The 19848-nt window shown below is 42.5% G+C and overlaps 1 protein-coding gene across 1 annotated transcript in view; it reads right to left on the reverse strand.

Annotated features, from left to right (window-relative positions):
• Positions 1-18769, reverse strand: part of CCNB2 (cyclin B2) — a 33887-nt gene extending 15118 nt beyond the window's left edge. Inside the window, exons 1-3 of the mRNA XM_047864632.1 lie at positions 18582-18769; positions 15358-15486; positions 15143-15253 (exon numbers count right to left, since the gene is read on the reverse strand). Of these exons, the coding sequence (XP_047720588.1) occupies positions 15143-15253; positions 15358-15486; positions 18582-18605 (264 nt within the window). The 5' untranslated portion in view covers positions 18606-18769. The remainder of the gene's footprint in view (positions 1-15142; positions 15254-15357; positions 15487-18581) is intronic.
• Between the last annotated feature and the right edge of the window lie 1079 nt (positions 18770-19848).

Below are 19848 nucleotides of genomic sequence, written 5' to 3' on the forward strand. Positions count from 1 at the left end.
GGGAATTAAAAGCAAAAGTGAATTACTGGGACCTTATGAAGATAAAAAGCTTCTGCACAGCCAAGGAAACAACCAACAAAACTAAAAGGCAACCAACGGAATGGGAAAAGATATTCGCAAATGACATATCGGACAAAGGGCTAGTATCCAAAATCTATAAAGAGCTCACCAAACTCCACACCCGAAAAACAAATAACCCAGTGAAGAAATGGGCAGAAAACATGAATAGACACTTCTCTAAAGAAGACATCCGGATGGCCAACAGGCACATGAAAAGATGTTCAGCGTCGCTCCTTATCAGGGAAATACAAATCAAAACCACACTCAGGTATCACCTCACGCCAGTCAGAGTGGCCAAAATGAACAAATCCGGAGACTATAGATGCTGGAGAGGATGTGGAGAAACGGGAACCCTCTTGCACTGTTGGTGGGAATGCAAATTGGTGCAGCCGCTCTGGAAAGCAGTGTGGAGGTTCCTCAGAAAATTAAAAATAGACCTACCCTATGACCCAGCAATAGCACTGCTAGGAATTTATCCAAGGGATACAGGAGCACTGATGCATAGGGCCACGTGTACCCCAATGTTCATAGCAGCACTCTCAACAATAGCCAAATTATGGAAAGAGCCTAAATGTCCATCAACTGATGAATGGATAAAGAAATTGTGGTTTATATACACAATGGAATATTACGTGGCAATGAGAAAAAATGAAATATGGCCTTTCGTAGCAACGTGGATGGAACTGGAGAGTGTGATGCTAAGTGAAATAAGCCATACAGAGAAAGACAGATACCATATGGTTTCACTCTTATGTGGATCCTGAGAAACTTCACAGGAACCCATGGGGGAGGGGAAGGAAAAAAAAAAAAAAGAGGTTAGAATGGGAGAGAGCCAAAGCATAAGAGACTTAAAAACTGAGAACAAACTGAGGGTTGATGGGGGGTGGGAGGGAGGAGAGGGTGGGTGATGGGTATTGAGGAGGGCACCTTTTGGGATGAGCACTGGGTGTTGTATGGAAACCAATTTGTCAATAAATTTCATAAAAAAAAAAAAAAAAAAAAAAAAAAAAAAAAAAGATTTCCTCTCGTAAACTAATTTATTCTAAATTGAGAAACTGGCAACTAAAAAGCAGAAAAGCACATTCCAGCCTATGAATAAAATAGGAGGAGGAAGCAAAGACTGAGTAAGCACACACCCAGTATTTTCTTATGCTGACTGGGTGGCTATTAAAGTCACACAAATTAAAAATTTATAAAGTAAGTTAAAAACAAGCATTTGGTAATGAAGTATAAATAAACCATTACTTTTCAAAAGAATAAGAGGTACTTCTCAAAGTAAAACCTAACAGGACTGCTAGACTATAAAGACTGGGTATTAAAGAAATAAAATATAGAAAAAGAAGGATGTATAATAAACAAACCATTTTAATTTATATTAAAGCTCAGTGATTATAGTTTCCAGTCTTAGAGAAGGATAAAACAATAACAGCAGCAGCAGGAAAATATTGATAGCAGTTCAGATCACATCCTTCCCTCAAACACCAAAGTTCTTAAACTGAGGAAGGGTCAGCTGAGCAAGTTATGCAGGTATGCATGCCACTTATTCAAGAATTTAAGAACCTCAAGGGACTAGAATGAATAAGAGCTACTTGGGGTACCAGGGAAAAACCTAGATAAGGTTACCAGAGAAGATGAGACCTCAAGGCAAATGAATAGGCAAAAGGTAGGCAAGTACAAAGTCCCAGAGGAAGCCAAGAAATAAAGGCAAGTCTTGGGAAGTACACGCTGATTTGGAATGGTGGGAGGTAGTGCATGATGTGAGAGAATATGGGCTGGAAAGCTGAGCAAGAACCTTGTTAAGGAGTTTAGATTTTACCCAAAGGGAAGTGAACCCATTGAAGGAATGGAGCAAGAGTGGCTAGAATCAGAGGCACCTGGCTGGCTCAGTTGGTGGAGAAACAGACTCTTGAAATTGGGGTTGGGGGTTCGAGCCCCCTGTTGGGTGTAGAGATTACTTAAAAATAAAATCTTAGGGGCGCCTGAGTGGCTCAGTCGGCTAAGTGGCCGACTTCGGCTCAGGTCATGGTCTCACGGTCTGTGAGTTCGAGCCCCGCGTCAGGCTCTGTGCTGATAGCTCAGAGCCTGGAGCCTGTTTCAGATTCTGTGTCTCCCTCTCTCTGACCCTCCCCCGTTCATGCTTTGTCTCCCTCTGTCTCAAAAATAAATAAACGTTTAAAATAAATAAATAAATAAATAAATAAATAAAATCTTGGAAAAAAAAAAAGGTGTTGGGGTGTTTGGGTGGCTTAGTCAGTTAAGCATCCAACTCTTGATTTTGGTCCAGGTCGTGATCACACAGTTGTGAGATCGAGCCCCACGTCAGGCCCTGTGTTGGGTATGGAGCCTGCTTAGGATTCTCTCTCTTCTTCTCCCTCTGCCCCTGCCCTGCTCACACACGCAGGCACGCTCTATCAAAAAAAAAAAAAAAAAAAAAGAGTAGCTAGAAACAGATGGGCTTTTTTTTTTTTTAACGTTTATTTATTTTTGAGACAGAGAGACAGAGCATGAACGGGGGAGGGTCAGGAAGAGGGAGACACAGAATCTGAAACATGCTCCGGACTCTGAGCTGTCAGCACAGAGCCCAGCGTGGGGCTGGAACTCACTTATCTCGAGATCATGACCTGAGCTGAAGTCAGTCGCCCAACTGACTGAGCCACCCAGGCACCCCCAGATGGGCATTTTAATAAGCACACACAGCTTGGTTAAGTTCAAGGATATGTTTATGTTTCAAGGACAAGGTTCATCACTCTTTCTCAGGGAAGTACAGTCAGTACTAGGAGGTGGTTTAAGGAGGCAGAGATTAAAGTCATGCACTGTGTGTGCTGCCTTAGCAGCCTGAAATGTTTCCCTGTGTCTATTCAGAAGTACACCTGAGTTTAGCCATATCCCAAAGCCACCAGGACGGCTAATTGCTCTGGCCCTTAATTTAGAATTTCTTGAAAGCATTCCTTTTGGACTCCAACAAAATTTAATTATAAAATCCTGTGCAGACAGTAGCCTAAGCCCTAGGGGCCAACTATGTAATCCTACGTCCTAAAAAACTAAAAAGCTGGGGCACCTGGGTGACTCAGTCAGTTGAGCCTCCAACTTCAGCTCAGGTCATGATCTTGCAGTTCATAGCTTTAAGCCCTGTGTCAGGCTCTGTACTGACAGCTGAGAGCCTGGATCCTGCTTCAGATTCTGTGTCTCCCTCTCTCTCTGACTCTCCCCCACTCATTCTCTCTCTCTTTCTCAAAAAGAAAAAAAAAAACATTAAAAAAAAGAACTAAAAAACTAAGAAACTAGTTCACTCACCATCACAAACTTTTGTATGACAAAAGTAGTCAGAATAAAAATCTTCAAATTAGATTAATGAATGAGTTCTGTCAGTTGTCAGAGACAACTGAAAAGTCATATCAAAAATAATAAAGATGTGAGATTTGCTGAACTTGAGAAGCTCCTGTAGTAGATAGTCTGAGTAAAGGCCACTGAAATTCTACTACTACTGAGGTGGGTTTGTTGACAGAATGTATTAACATGCAAATGTGTAGGTGTTTGCATGAGTTTTGATAAAACAGACTTCCCTTATTTGCTAAATTTATGACAAACAATGTCAATTAAGTACAAGAAAGGACTCCCAGAAAAACTGATGCTTCCGATTAGACAGCTCATGATTTGTAGCAGTAAGTGTGTACTTCTACACACAAAGGCACACACAATTGCAGAAAGGCAAAATCAAGTACTGGGAATAGCTTTAGGGAATACACTGAACTGGAATTTGGAGGGTAGGGATAGTAAGAATGAACTTTTTTTCAATGCTTATTTTATATTATTTATTTTTTGATAGAGTGTGAGCACACATATGAGCGGGGGAAGGGCAGACAGAGAGTCCCAAACAGGATCTGCACTGCCAATACAGAGCCTGACCTGGAGCTCCATCTCATGAGCCATGAAACCATGACCTGAGCTGAAATCAAGAGTTGGACACTTAACTGGCACCCCCAAAATGAGCTTTTATTCTATACACCTGATGTATTTCTGTAGTATTTTGCTGTTATGACTATGTTTCTTGTGTTATTAAAAATAAAAAGCACTTTTTTTTTTTTTTTAAGATTTTATTTATTGGGGCACCTGGATGGCTCAGTCGGTTGAGCGACCAACTCTTGATTTAGGCTCAGGTCATGATCCCAGGGTCGTGGGATCGAGCCCCGCATTGACCTCTGTGCTGAGCTTGGAGCCTATTTGAGATATTCTCTCTCTCTCTCTCTCTCTCTCTCTCTCTCTCTCTTTCTCTCTCTTTCTCTCCTTCTCCCCCACTCATGCTTGCTCTCTCTGTCTCTCAAATAAAAACTAAAAAAATAAATAAAAATAAAAATTTTGGGGGCGGCTGGGTGGCTCAGTCAGTTAAGCGTCCGACTTCGGCTCAGGTCACGATCTCGCGGTGTGTGAATTTGAGCCCCGCGTCGGGCTCTGTGCTGACTGCTCAGAGCCTGGAGCCTGTTTCCGATTCTGTGTCTCCCTCTCTCTCTGACCCTCCCCCGTTCATGCTCTGTCTCTCTCTGTCTCAAAAATAAATAAACGTGAAAAAAAAAATTTTTTTTAATAAAAAAAAAATAAAAAATAAAATAAAAATTTTGTTTTTAAGTAAACTCTACACCCAACATGGGGCCTGAATCTCCAACCCGGAGATCAAGACTCACACACTCCACTGACTAAGCCAGTCAGGCACCTAAAAAGGCACTCTTCTTTTAAAAAAATGTGAATAGTTGTGCTTATTTCCCTTTTATATCTTGTTTTTGTATTAAGGATAGTTAAGCCATAAAACATTCTCATAGCTGAATACTGACTATTGTAGAGGCCACTTTTATGCAACAGGCTTGAGCAATGAAACTTGATCAAGGTAAAAGGGCCCACAGTGATCACCAAGCTGAGTGCAAACAAGCAATGGAAACGGGCTCATTAAGCAACTCACCATAGGGTCTAACTGACCAGTTACAACCAGGCACAGTTCCTAAGATTACCAAAAAAGGGAAAATTCCAAAAGTCCCATAGTCCCTCACTCCGCCCTTTAACTGTGGCCCTTCACCATCACCTCCCCACAGTCTCTCCTTTGCTGTCCTGCCCAACCGCTCCCCTGCAGTGTATTTTTTTTTAATTTTTTTTAAGTTTATTTATTTAGTTTGAGAGAGAGAGGGAGAGTGCAAGTGGGGGAGGGGCAGAGAGAGAGGGAGAGAGTGAATCCCAAGCAGGCTCCACACTGTCTGCACAGAGCCCAGTGTGGGGATTGAACTCACAAACCCTGAGATCAAGAGCTAAAATCAAGAGCTGGGCGCTTAACCGACTCAGCCACCCAGGCGCCCCTCCCTTGTGGTGTATTTAATAAACTTTTCTCTCTTTTGTTCTGCCTTGGGTGAATTCTTTCACCACCCATGCCACCAGCCCCCACCCAAATGTCCCATGTTTGATGGCACCCCCATCCAATCAGAGTGACCCACAACTACTACTGAATTTAGTGTTTACATCAAATCGTAAGTCTAAAACCTCATCTGAATTTCTAACTCTGACTCCCCAGCAGCTCTCCTCAGTGTGCATCTATCTCTGCTACACCCTGTTTTAATGTGTGCTCTGACATTCCTCCAACTGACTGGGGCTCCTTTTGGACAGAGCTGGTGGCTCATTCAACTGGTTTCCCCAGTACTCAGCAAACAATGTGGCTAGGACAAAGCCTTCTTCCTTTCACACAACTCAGTGTTTGCCAAAGCCTCTTTGGTCAGCAAAAAAATAAATAAAATAAAACAGCAACAACAAAAACACTGTTTTCTCCCAAAATTGCAGGATAATAAGCTTCTGCAAACACCTGTGAACAGCGGAAACCCTTTCAAGTTCTCAGCCAGAGCCCTTTGTGATTCAGTTGCTTCATCTGCTACGAGGAAAGAAACCTGCCCTCCAGTTTTGCAGAGGACAGTATGGATTTGGCTGGGAACATCTGCTTTCATGAGCACACAGCTTATAAATTTTCCAGGGCTCACTGCTGCTAGAACCCTGTGCTCAACTGGCATTTCCACACCTCCAGGGACTGGCTCTAAAGGAGCAGCAATGACTGCAGATACAGCAGATGACAAAGTAAAAGCCAAAAGGATGATCAGAGCCAGGCAGGCAGAGAGGCTCATCTGCCAGCATGAGGGGACTCCCCCTAAACTGTGGACTTAATCATCTCTTCTACATTACATTTCTCAGAGAAACGTCTATTTGAATTGGAAGTAAGTATTGTCCATTAATCCCTGACATCTAATAAAACAAGAAGTACATTTTAGCCACAGAAGTGATATTTGTATCAACTGAGTCCATAATTCTTTATCTGAAACACAGTGGCCTCAATTTTGTCAGGAAGCTAGAGCAAAAGGAGTCACCAAGGAAATGCAGGGTAACTCAGAAAAAGTGGAGTTGCAGAGGTCATAGGAAGAAATTTCTCTTCTGTTTTGTTCATAACATTTTTGGTTTTTTTCTTTTAATTTCCCTTCTTCTCCAACTGGAAGATTAATATGTATCTATGGTGAAAAGACTGAAAATTTTAAGCCAAACATCATACGCAACAATAACTGATGTGGCAAACAAAGGCAAAAGAAGAAAATTAAATTTCCTTTCAACTTACAGCACATTGACAAGTCCTTGAGATAGGCAGAGTGACCTTCGTCTGCAAACTCAGCAGCCTTGATGTTGACACTTTGCTAAGGGCAAAAGGTAATCTTAGCCCAACCTCCTAGGAACCCATAAGTTTACTTTAACATGTAGAAATTCCTTTATCTCTACCCCCGCCCAACAAGATATATGTTGGCAATCATACACACTCCAAGTTTATGGCCCTCTGACATACATCTGAAGGGTCTCATAACTGAGCTTTTTACTAAATAGTAATGAATGACCTTTCCCTAACAGCAACTAGTCCCTCAAGGTCCTTAAAGCCAGAGACTTACCCTATCCCTAACCCCCTCCCAACTTGCAAGCATATAATCTTTCCCCGGTCGCATCCCCAGTGCAGCTCTTCCTGCCCACAGGTCCTGTGGTGGTTTAATAAAACCACCTTTTTGCACCAAAAATGTCTCAAAAATTCTTTCTTGGGCTCCTAACCCCATTTTTCACATCATTTGATGTCCAACATGGGACTGAGCCTTCTCATCTGGACTCTGAGCCTCAGTACCAACTTGGTATTTTCTCTTTTCCTTTACTTTCATTTCAGGGCTTTTCAAAGAGCATAGTCTTATTGGAACACTTTCAAGTCAATTACTCAGGCTGCAATCCTCTAGCCCGTGGCTACTCTACAGGGAGGAGAAAGCCTACCTTTTGGCTGGTAGTACCATGGCATGGCATGGAATGGTAATAAGACCCAGAAACTTGATGCCCTCTCTTTATTTCTGTCCTTATGCAAAGCTGCCTGTCTTGGGCACAGGACAGCCATCCAAGCGACTAGCATGGCTGCCATCTTAAGACTCCTGTGTGAGGTTCCCTCCTCACTGGTCTCATGTGATCTTCTCCATATCTCCGTATCTCTGGTCTGGCTGCAAAATGTCCACTCAGAGCCAGCCGAAACCAGTACCCGATTGAATTAAAGACCAACTGAGGACTGTCTCCTGGAGAAGTTGGGTGTAAAGACTCCATGTGTTGGAATGTCGCTTAGACCATGATGGATTTCTTTCTTTACTGTTCTCCCAACTAACTACTTGAACTACAAAACTGGGTAATTTCCCCTTGTAAAACTTTAGTGTTTTTCATGGGTTAAAAGCGGCAGGTTCCTCAAGGCAAGTCAAACTAAAGCAGGGCCTTCACAGCATTCTTGTCAAGGCAAGGTCAACTAAAGCATGGCCTTCACTGCATGTTCTTTAAGGCACAGCTTTCAAGGCATGGCACAGTATTGTGGTCCATATGCCAGGCACCCATTTGTAGCCTAAGAGGCAATGGGGAAGCAGAGGACACTAGCATCACTTCCACAGGGCCTTTCACAGGGCTTTTTAGGGCAGCACTGCCTTCAAGGCAAAGGAGTATGGTAATCAATAGCAATTTTCATTCCAGGGATGCCGCAGGTCACTTTGGACACCCAGAACCTTTGACATATCTTGCGTGGGATGCCACCTGGGAGTCAGGGGGAAATTTTGGTAGTGGACCCTCTTTGCTTTTCTAGGAGCATGGGAGCTTCTTCAGTCCCCAAGGATTCTCTTGGAATGCCTTTTAACCCACTGCAAACAATTCAGATTGCAAAATTTAGGAAAGGACTGATGTTCTGTAACACTCCATGGCCTTAGTAGGATCTATTGGTTATATCTCTTTTTTTTTTTTTAGGTATTTTTTATTTTTATTCTTTTAATGTTTTGTTTTGTTTTTTTTTTAATTATTCTTATTTATTCTTGAGAGACAGAGAGAGACAGAGCGTGAGCAGGGGAGGGGCACCAAGAGGGAGACACAGAATCCGAAGCAGGCTCCAGGCTCTGTCAGCACAGAGCCTGATGCGGGGCTCGAACTCACGAACCATGAGATCATGACCTGAGCCGAAGTCGGACGCTTAACCGACTGAGCCACCCAGGCGCCCCTGGTTATATCTCTTACGCAAGAAGCAGGACAAACGGACTGAAGCCCCCTGTGTCCAGGCTTTTATGGCCCTAAATCAGGATCTGGACTTAGGGCCTCTTGCAGAATGTGTCTAACCACCAACCAGGTTAATAAATCTCCTCTGGACATATTGGATGATGATCGTCTGAATAGGCCCATTCTTCCTCCTAAGCCTACACTGCTAGAGGAAACTCTAGCAATGATTCCTCATAATTAAGATACTGTTAAGGCTGGGCCTCAAACAAAGAAGGCTTCTTGATGGTTTTATTCCTTACTCATATTTGTCCCAGGGACTACCTCTTTTGATGTCCAATTGCAAATAGAGGCTTTAACCTCAATTTTGAGGTCGAAGAAGCCTCAAAACTTACTATGTGACAGTCCCTGACAGTAATGACTCTACATCAGGTCCAGAATGTCTTAGAGACCCAAAGGCTACCAATGGATGAAGGGAGGTCAACTTACTAAATACAGACTATGTTTAGAGATACACCTGAAATAAAACTTATCAAATTTTAAACCCAGATACTCTTTGCCTGAACCGGATCATCATACTTCTGTGTTAGAACATGACTGCTCAGAGATTATTGATCTTATTTATTCTAGCCAATCAGAGTTGAGATTTCCCTATTGAAAATGCAGTAGTTTCTAATGGCAGTAGTTTCACAGAAAAAAGGATAAGAAAAGCTGGGTATGCTAAAGTCAGTCTAACTCAGACTGTGGAGTCCAAAGCCCTCCAGGCAAATACACCTGCCCAAAAAGCAGAGTTAATAGCACTCATTCATGCTTTACCATTGGCAAAGGGCCTCAAAAGTATTATCTTTACTGACTCTAAATAGGCCTTCCTAGTCCTACATGACCACAGAGCGATTTGGAAGAAAAGGGGATTGTAATCAAGCCATCACTCTCTAATCAAACATGGCCCCCAAATTATTACTCTTCTTGAGACTGTACACCTACCTAAGGAGGTAGCTGTAATTCACCTCAAAGGACATCAAAAGGATATGACCTTAGAATCTATAGGTCATAGATTCTATGCCAACAACTTGGCAAAAGTTTTATGCCAGTCTCAACTCCAATAAAGTCCATAACTCCAGGGACACCTGGATGGCTCAACTGGTTAACTTCAGGTCAGGTCATGATCTGACAGTTCATGAGTTCAAGCCCCATGTCAGGTTCTCCGCTATCAGCACTGAGCCGTCAGATCTTCTGTCCTCCTCTCCGCCCCTCCCCTGCTCACATATGTGCTCTCTTTCTAAAAAAAAAAAAAAAAAAAAAAAAAAAAAATCCATAATTCCAGTCTATTCAGACCAAGAAATTCACATAGCCCAAGAACTGAGGATATTTAAAAGAAAAAAAATTGCACAGGACTAGCTTGTTAATAATAAGGGGAAAATCTTTATCCACCCACCCCCTGCCAAATAACCAACAGAAGGTAATATACAGTTATTCCAGGCTACTGATTTGAGTAAAAAGACCACTGAGGTGACAAAAACCTTGCTAGAAGAAACTGCCCTAGGTTTGGACTCCCCTGGTCCCTACAAAGTAACAATGGACTATCTTTTTATCGCATAAATAACTGAGCAAATAGTTTGGGCCTTAAAAAATTACTATTTACATTCAGCCTGACAACCACAGTCCTCCGGAAAGATGGTCCTCCAAAATCGAATGGCCCGTGAAATCCTGCCTACTGTTCAACGAGGCCCAGAATTAGATGACTGGCTCCTAAGGGACCCAGTGGCTATGCAGCTCTAACTAGTTGCCATATCTTCCCCCACCCAGGCTGGATAGGCCACTGTACTCTGGGTTTTGTCCGAATGCACGAATGCATTATTAAAACCTTCACCAAACCAGCCAACCTTCCAAATTTAAAACAACAGTGGACACAGGGGCACCTAGGTGGCTAAGTCGAGCAAGTGTCCAACTCCTGATTTGGGCTCAGGTCATGATCTCGCAATCTTGATCCAGTGTGGATCAAGCCCCACACTGGGCTCCACTGTGCTTGGGATCCGCTCTCTCCCTCTCCCTGCCCCTCCCCCACTCGTACTATCTCTCTCTCTAAATAAATAAACTTTAAAAACAACAGCAACAGTGGACACGCTGTGTGTTTCATTGGTATGACCACCTAGTATCCATCTTTGCTACCTCTTTAGGACTGGAGGATATTGTTTGACACATGGAAGTTCTTAATAAACATAGTCAAAGCCCTAAATGACACTCAAAATAGCATTTCCCTATTAAATACTGACGTAACACAGATGTGTAAAGCAGTTTTACAAAACAAGACGACATTAGATGTTTCAACTGCTGCACAAGGTGGAACTTGTGCTATTCTAAAAACAGAATACTACGTATACATTCTAAATTGCCACAAAAATATTTCTGGGTTTCTAACTGACATGATCACTCAAACTGGTGCCTTAAAGGATCCCTCTCTTCCCTTTAATGATTGGTTAAACTCCTGGACTGGAGGAGGATTTTTGTCAACTATCAAAGGACTCTTATTTGGGCTTCATTTTCTTTTTGTTAATTTTAATCATGTTTTGCTGTTTTCTCCCATGTCTCTTCACCTGGTGCTGAGACTCCTTCATTACCATAACTTGAAGCTGACAGATGATCCTTTCCACTCAGAAGATCCATACATGTGGTCTCCCTTGGATTCAAAGGCCTCTGCGATATATATATATGTGTATATATATATATATATATATATATATACACATATATATATCCCCAATTGACCACTGTTGACCCATAGGTAAGGACATCTCTATGCTACTCATTCAGGAGGAAGAAGTTACAGAAGATAAGACCTTCCACCCTTAGCAACCTTGAAGATTTAAGGGTCAAAATTGTTCAGGGGGAATGATGTGGGATATAAAGACAAAAGAAGAAAATTAAATTTCCTTACAACTTACAGCACATTGACAAGTCCTTGAGACAGGCAGAGTGACCCTCCTCTGGGAGCTCAGCTGCCTCAGTGTTGACACTTTGCTAAGGGCAAAAGGCATTTAAGCTGATCCAGTAATGGAACTACTGGATATTTACCCAAAGAAAATGAAAAGATATGCGTACCCCTAGGTTTAAAGCTTATTTATTTGTTTGTTTATTTTTGAGAGGGGGGAGGGTCAGAGAGAGGGAGAGAGAGAGAGACAGAGACAGAGAGAAAAATATCAAACAGGGTCTGCACATCAGTATGGAGCCCGCCTTGGGACTTGAATCCACAAACCATGAGATCATGACTGGAGCTGAAATCAAGAGTCGGTTGCTTAACCGAGACACCCAGGTGTCCCATGCACCCCTACGTTCACTGCAACATTATTTACAATAGCCAAGATATGGAAGCAACCCACATGTCCATCCATAGATGAATGGATACAGATGTGGTGTACACACACAAATACACACACACACCCCTGACACACATAGGAACATTACTCAGCCATAAAAAAAAAAAAAGAATAAAACGTTGCTATTTGGAAGAACATGGATGGAACTAGAGGGTCTAATGCTAAATGAAGGAAGTCAGAGAAAGACAAATACCATGTGATTTCACTAATACGCAGATTTTAAGAAACGAAAGAGAAGCACCTGGGTGGCTCAGTCGGTCAAGCGGCCGACTTTGGTTCAGGTCATGATCTCAGAGGTTCGTGGGTTCGAGCCCCACCTAGGACTCTGTGCTGACAGTTCAGAGCCTGGAGCCTGCTTCGGATTCTGTGTCTCCCTCTCTATTTGCCCCTTCACCGCTCACCGTCTCTCTCTCGAAAATAAACAAACATTTAAAAAAATTTTTTAAAAAAAAGAAAAGAAAAACAAAACAAACAAACAAAGAAAAACGCTATGGAGCATGTGGCTGGCTCAGTCAGAAGAGCATGTGACTCTTGATCTTAGAGTTGTGAGTCAAGTCCTATGTTGGGTGTAGAGATTACTAAATAAGTAAGTAAATAAGTAAATAAGGGAAAAACAAAAAAGAGACAAACAAACAAAAAACAGGCTTTTAAGTATAGAGAACAAACTGGTAGTTGCTAGAGGGGAAGTGGGTGGGAGATGGGTGAAACAGGTGAAGGGAATTAAGGGTACACATATCATGAGGAGCACTGACTAATGTATGGAATTGTTGAATCACTATATGGTACATCTGATACTAATGTAACACTCTGTTAATTTACTTGAATATAAATAAATAAATAACTTTAACTGATCTCCTACTATTTCCCTATTATATAAGAGATATTCATTTCAGAACTAATGAAAAGTCCTCGGTGTCCCTCTAATCATTTTCTTAGGATAAATTTTAAAAACAGGTATGGAGAATAACCATTTGAAATAACACTGCCAAATTGCCTTCCTGACAGGTGGGAGGAACCACATTCAAACAGCCACCCATATAAAATGCTGCATAATGGTCTGGAGATAAGGCTGAAAAGCTGCTTTGGGTTTAGCATCTAGGATGTCACTAGAAACCTTCAAGGAAAGGCTTATGAAAGGAAGGTCAGTCTTGAGTGTTTGTGCCGAGCTTTAGCTCTTGATCTGATGCTCTCTCCTGGCTTTCTAATAGCAACATGCTTGCAACCATCACCTGCAAGGAGAAGGCTCACAAGTCGGCCCCTCTCCTTCAGATGTTGCTGGTGTATTTCTGACTCCATTTCCCGGCGGATGTTTCTGTCACCTCAACAAATCTAAAGCCAAATGAGCCGCCTTCCCCAGAACTTCCCCTCCCTTTCCCGACTTTCCCATTTTTTAAAATTATTCCTTATTCTTATTCCTTTACTCTAAGCAACACAGCTAAAGAATTCCTTCTAAATAGAGCACGATGTCCCTGAAAGGAGCGGGTACACCCCAACATACTCAATGTTGTTTCTTAGCACCTACAGACACTGGCATATATGGGTGAGTGCTTAGGGGTGATCTGAGCTAGTTCAAGACCCTCATCAGCTCTAGCATGGACAACTGCAATACCTCCTAATTTATGTCCCTTCCATGGCCAGTCTATACTGCTTTCATCATTTCCCACCTCCTCAAAACTTTCCTCACTGCCTAATGGGATAAAATCCAAGTTCCAAGGCTTTCAAATCCAAATGCAACCTTTTTCCCAACTTTATTTTCTGCTTACTCACACAAATCTTCTGACCCCGCTTAGATGTGCTGACTCTTTACCCACAGGACAAAATTATAGGCCTATTTCTGCTTTGGTGCCTTGATTCTTGTTGTGCTTTGTTTCCTATAAGGTGCTCTTTACTATTAGCATCTCCCTATCCTTAAAAATCCCACCTATGAAGTTTCCTCCAACCACTCCATCCCTTAGTGTTCTCTCCCTCCTGTACAAGCACCTTCTGAAAGATGGTACTCCCATCTACCCCAGACATTTGATGCTCAATCATCCATTGCCCAGGGGCATCTGGCATCATTCCCTGGGATTACTAATTTAATTTTAGGTACATATGCTCCTTCTGGATAAGAGCGATATCAAGGCAAGATATCTCTTTATCAGCCTTAACACTACTGGATGTGTTTATTAAGTGGTCAATACATATATTTCTCAAATATATCCAATGTGTTATTTTGAAAATTTTCAAACAATGTTATAAATGTTATTACTGTATATTATATATAGAGTAAAACCTTGGACTGCGAGTAACTTGTTCTGCAAATGTTCTGCAAGATGAGCAAATATTTCTAATAAATTTTAACTTGATAAATGAGCGATGTCTTGCAATACAAGTACTACGTGGTGCTGAACATCACATGATCACAACTGAGCCAATGGTTCTCGTCTCTCTCCCTACAGGATTGTGGATGATGGTCTCCCATGCTCAGATGCTCGGTTTCAGGCTGTGGTGCTTAGCAGAAATCAGTGATTTTTCAGAACATTGGAAGGTGCCCACAACTGGTATTGGTGTATTTTTTGTCACTTCAAAGCACTTATGGACAGCTCTTTGCTTTTCCACACAAAAGCAAGCTTAGGAATGCTTTGTTTCATTCTAGGTCAAGCTGTCTGCAGACAGAGACCCCTTCCTCTGCTGCCTTATTGCTAGTTACATTGAATACAGTATATGACAAAAGTTTCATACTGTACTGCAGTCAACATCTATGCGAGAGTATAAAATGACCCCCTTGCAGGAAAATGGTCAAAAGAAACGCAGTAAGGGGACCATTACGGTATGAACGAGTATGCAAACGGCCAAAATTGAATGATTTTATAAGAAGTCCACATCTGCATCTCCTCTGCAGAGGAGGAAGAGAAAAAGGCAGAGGAATCCCTCACTTCAAATGAGATTAGGGAGATATATAAAACGTGGGGAAACGGTGCAAAATTTTGTTATGAATAACATTAAGGTACCATCACTAAAAGGATGGATATGCTCATTTTGTACTCTGCTGTTTCAAAGGAGAGCTCTAGTTATGAATGTTCTTCAAAAGTGGCGGTGATGACAACGGCGCCTTTGCAGTCTAGCCGAAAACAAGCTATTTCATTAAGTACATGTGTAAATACAAACCGTCCCACCTTTGGAGCCAACATTTCCATCTGTACTGGTTTCACGGAAGCAGTGGGTTTCAGTTGTTTGTTGACATTTGTTTTGGCGGGTTGAACAGGTATTTTGGTGTTCTGAGTTTTCTACAAGGGAAAAGAAATGTAACAGGGCAAGAAAGTCAGTGGTGTTCCTCAGAGCTATACACAATCAGCCTAGTGTACACATGGACAATCCTCATGGCTATTACCTTAGCTATGTGTGGAGGTCTGGTCGTAACTCTATTTCCAATTTCTTCTAAAACTGCCCGCCTCATCGTCACATGACTCTTAGCTTTAGAATTAACTCCCGTGTCTACATTCTCCAAATCAGTGGACACCTAAAAAAAGAGGGGAGAGAAAAAAAGAGTTAATGAGAAGTGAAGACAACTTACAATACTTTGCTCATGTCAGGTACCAAATGCAGAACTGATTTGGGAAAGGTGAATTCGTGGATATCTACTTGTAAGAGGGAGAAACTACATTTTAGAAAGTCTAAAAATGCTGAGTGATTGATCACATCACTCTTAATTAGGCAAATCACTTACCCAGCTTATCTGTAAAATACTCTCATTAAGAGTTTAAGGGGGGTGCCTGGGTGGCTCGGTAGGTTAAGTGTCCCACTTTGGCTCAGGGCATGATCTCACAGTTCATGGGTTCGAGCCCCGTGTCAGGCTCTGTGCTGACAGCTCAGAGCCTGGAGCCTGCTTTGGATTCTGTGTCTCCCTCCCTCTGCCCCTCCCCCACTCATGCTCTGTCTCTCTCTCTCTCTCTCTCTCTCTCTCTCTCTCTCTCAAAAATAAACAAACATTAAAAAAAAAGTTTACAGATAAGGGATTATTTTTCACATAGCACCCACTTATTAGAGATCTCCGTATACTACCCATCTACTTAACAACTTTAGAGAGATTAATAACAAGCACAATTAAAACACTATTTAAAAGCTTTAATAGGTCCAAGTGTTTAAAACCTAAACTAGCTTTGATTTTTATGCCATTCTACAAATAAGAAGTGCTCCTATTGACATGATCTTTAGAGCTACTGCCTTTTAAAATGAGGCTGCCATAGCAGGGACACTCTTATATTAAGAATATTTAGGGAGCATCTTGGGGGACTTGGGTGGCTCACTCCGTTGAGCATCCGACTGCAGCTCAGGTCATGATCTCGCGGTTTGTGGGTTCGAGCCCCGGGTGTGGCTCTATGCTGACAGCTCGGAGCCTGGAGCCTGCTTCGGATTCTGTGTCTCCTTCTCTCTGCCCATCCCTCACTTGTACTCTGTCTCTCTCTGTCTCTCAAAAATAAATAAATGTAAATAAACAGAATAGAATAGAATAGAATAGAATAGAATAGAATAGAATAGAATAGAATATTTGGAGGGCATCTGGATGGCACAGTCCCTTAAGTGTCCAACTTTGGCTCAGGTCATGAGCTCACAATTCATGAGTTTAAGCCCCACATTGGGCTCCGTGTGTCCCCCTCTCTCTGCCCCTACCCTGCTCTCACGTGCTCGCTCTCTCGCTCTCTCTCTGTGCTGACAGCTCAGAACCTTGAGCCTGCTTTGGATTCTGTGTCTCCCTCTCCCTCTCCTTCTCTGCACCTGCCCCGCTCACACTCTGTCTCTCTCTCTCTCAAAAATAAACATTAGAAATAAATACTTAAAAAAGAATATTTAGAAATAGTTTTCACAGGTAAAATAATTTTACTCTAAAATTCAGACAAAGTTGAAATGGTATGAAATAAAAAACCATTGGATGACCTTAACCTGCTTTAGACAGAGTATGTTTAGAAACAAAACTTGCCAGAAAAAACAATTCATACAGACAAGTTTATTATAGAAGTGAACGTTTCATGAGAAAAAAAAACAGCATGTCCTATCCCTAAAAACTGTGGGTCCTAATTTTTTCAATCCTAAAAAAAATATCCCAACAGGAGATTTGAATGGGCCTCCCACAATGGACGGAATGGACCTACCAGAACAGAGGGGCAGAAGAAAACTCAAGCCTTCCCTGAATAGAAAGAATTTGACTATGGGGGCGCCTGGGTGGCCCAGTAGGTTAAACATGGGACTCTTGATTTTGGCTCAGGTCATGATCCGAAGGTTGGTGGGATGGAGCCACAGAGGTCTCTGTACTGACAGTGGGGAGCCTCCTTGGGATTCTTTTTCTCTTTTTGTCTCTCTCTGCCCCTGCCCTACTTGTGCTCACATGTTCTCATGCTCTCTCTCTCTCTCTCAAAATAAATAAATAAACATTTAAAAACAAGAATTTGACTATGGAAGAACTTCATGGGACAGATTAGACAAAAATTACTTGTCAGTTTAACTTACATCCACAAAAGGATAGGAATTAAGTATTGATTGTATTCATTCAATTTTTAGGATTCTCAAAAGCACACTCTTCAATTTTTTTCCAGCAGTAACTGCCAATTTTAAAAAGTATTTGAACTTTTAATGCTTATGTGTAATCTAAGTTTAAATCCATATGGAGGAGAAAACTGGCAGCTTTTAACCAGCCTTATAGCCAGGAAGATAGAACTCAGGTGTGTCAGGGCCCTCTATTTTTCAGCAAAGGAAAAACAGATCAGGTACAAGTCAAGCCCACAGGAAAACAAAACAAAACAAACATATATATATATATGTATATATGTATATATATATGTATATATATATGTATATATATATGTATATATATATACATATATCTCCAAAACACCATTAACACTTGGATTTTTGCAAAGATGAAATAAATGAATCTGGACCCTTCTCTCTGTCTGCCATATTGTTCTACATTAAATGTAAAATCTCTTTTACACTTGATTGAAGAAATTGAATTTTTGAAAGGGACAAATCTGTACGTTAGTGAACTTAGCCTGGGAGACTTCCTATGCAGAAATAAATGGGAAACTTAGAGCGAAATGTGAAAAATCCTTAACTGTTATTTGATCAAACATTCAGAACACTTGACTACCTACAGCGTTTCTTCCAGTGCTCTCCATCCCCACCACGGAGTTTGAGAACAAGGAAGGCAATTACAACAACCTTTATTTAGCTAGCACTCTAACAACAAAGAGCACTACGGGATCGCTCGCTGAGAAGTCCAGTGCTGGAAAGGCTCACTTGACAGGTGCCACCTACGAGGCGCTTTCCTACACTTTCCCCACCCTAGGGCTGGGACTGGCCAGGGCGAAAGCGGGGAACCCTGAGCGGATCCCAGGAGGGGAGAGGCCCGAAAAGAGGACAGGCCGCAGGCCTGGGCCGCGGGGAAAAAAGGTAGCCCGGCAGAACGGGAAAGCGGCGCTGCGGTTGGGAGGAAGAAGCCCTGCGTAGAAGAGAGGGGGCAGCTAGAGGCGAGTGAGGGGGCTGCTCCGCCAAAGCCCCTGGTCATTGGGGGGGAGGGGGGGAAGGGGGGGGGAGAAGGAGTCGGCTGGGCCCACTCACCGTCGGGCGTCGGAGTAGCGCCATGGGCGAAGGGACAGGCAAGAGTGCCAGCCCGACCCAGGGAGGGACGAGGACCGGAGATGGTAGACAGAAGCTTCCGCGGCGCCGTTAGCTCTGCACTCCAGCCTGCTCTGCTTAGGATCTTCGCAATGTCTCCTTGTTACGGGATTCAAATACCGCGCTGCTCGCGCCCCCATTGGGCGGCCTTACGTACGACGCGCTCTTCCTATTGGCTACGCAGGAGGCATTCCCGCAGGTGGATTGGCTGAATTTTCCAGACCCGTTTGGTTGTCATAATAACTGGTTGTTTTTTCCGCCTACTGGCTTTTTTTTTTTTTTTTTAAATCTCGGTCTCTTCTCTAAAATCAACAAAAATAAAATGGTCTCATTAAGAAATCAGACAGACGTAGGATGCCTTTTCTTAATTTTGAGTAGGTCTCACCTAAGGATGTCTCTCTACGTTTGTACTGGCTGGGCGGAAGTTCGTTCTAGGGAACACACTGGAAATGCCATTTCCAACCTTTATTCCTGTTAGGGAAATTTCGAGTTAGAGCTTAGGTTGTGTTGTCCTGGGTGGTGGAATAGACATCTCTGGGCGGTTCCCGGCAGCGCTGTTAGGTGGTTGAGACTTAAACGTGTGTTAAAGGAGTGGGAATTGTGACATTTACTCAAAAGCTAAGACTCCCCAGGTGCCTGGGTGGCTCAGTTAAGCCTCCCACTCTTGGTTTCTGCTCAGGTCGTGATCTCGGGGATTCCTGAGTTCAAGTCCCTCGTTGGGCTCTGCGCTGACAGCGCGGAGCCTGCTTGGGATTCTCATTCTTTCTTCCTCTCTCTTTGTCCCTCCCCAACTCAAGCTCTTTCTCAAAATAAGTAAATTTAAAAAAGAAAAGAAGAGCTAAGACTCCAAAGGTAGCGGAAAATAAAAGGCAAATGTGATTTTTGTGGTTCCTGATTCATGTAAGCTCTCCAGCATATTGCCAACACCTAGCACGTTTTCCCTATGTATTATGGTTGGTGTTCAATAAATATTCCTCGAATAAATGGCCCTATGATGTGTAGAAGATTTTAAAATGAGGAAGAAGCTGTGATCCAACCTTGGGCAGAAGAGCGGGAGGATCAGGTCAAGACAGGAAAATAAAAAAGGAAAAAGGGAAAGGAACAGGAAAGAAGAGAGAAAAGTCCAATGGCCCACAGTAAAGGTGGTAGAATGATAATTGATAGCAGCCTCTATTTGAACAAACTTTCCCACCTGTTCTACTCTTGGAAA

The sequence above is a fragment of the Prionailurus viverrinus genome, chromosome B3 (assembly GCF_022837055.1).
Source record: "Prionailurus viverrinus isolate Anna chromosome B3, UM_Priviv_1.0, whole genome shotgun sequence".
NCBI classification, from domain to species: domain Eukaryota; kingdom Metazoa; phylum Chordata; class Mammalia; order Carnivora; family Felidae; genus Prionailurus; species Prionailurus viverrinus.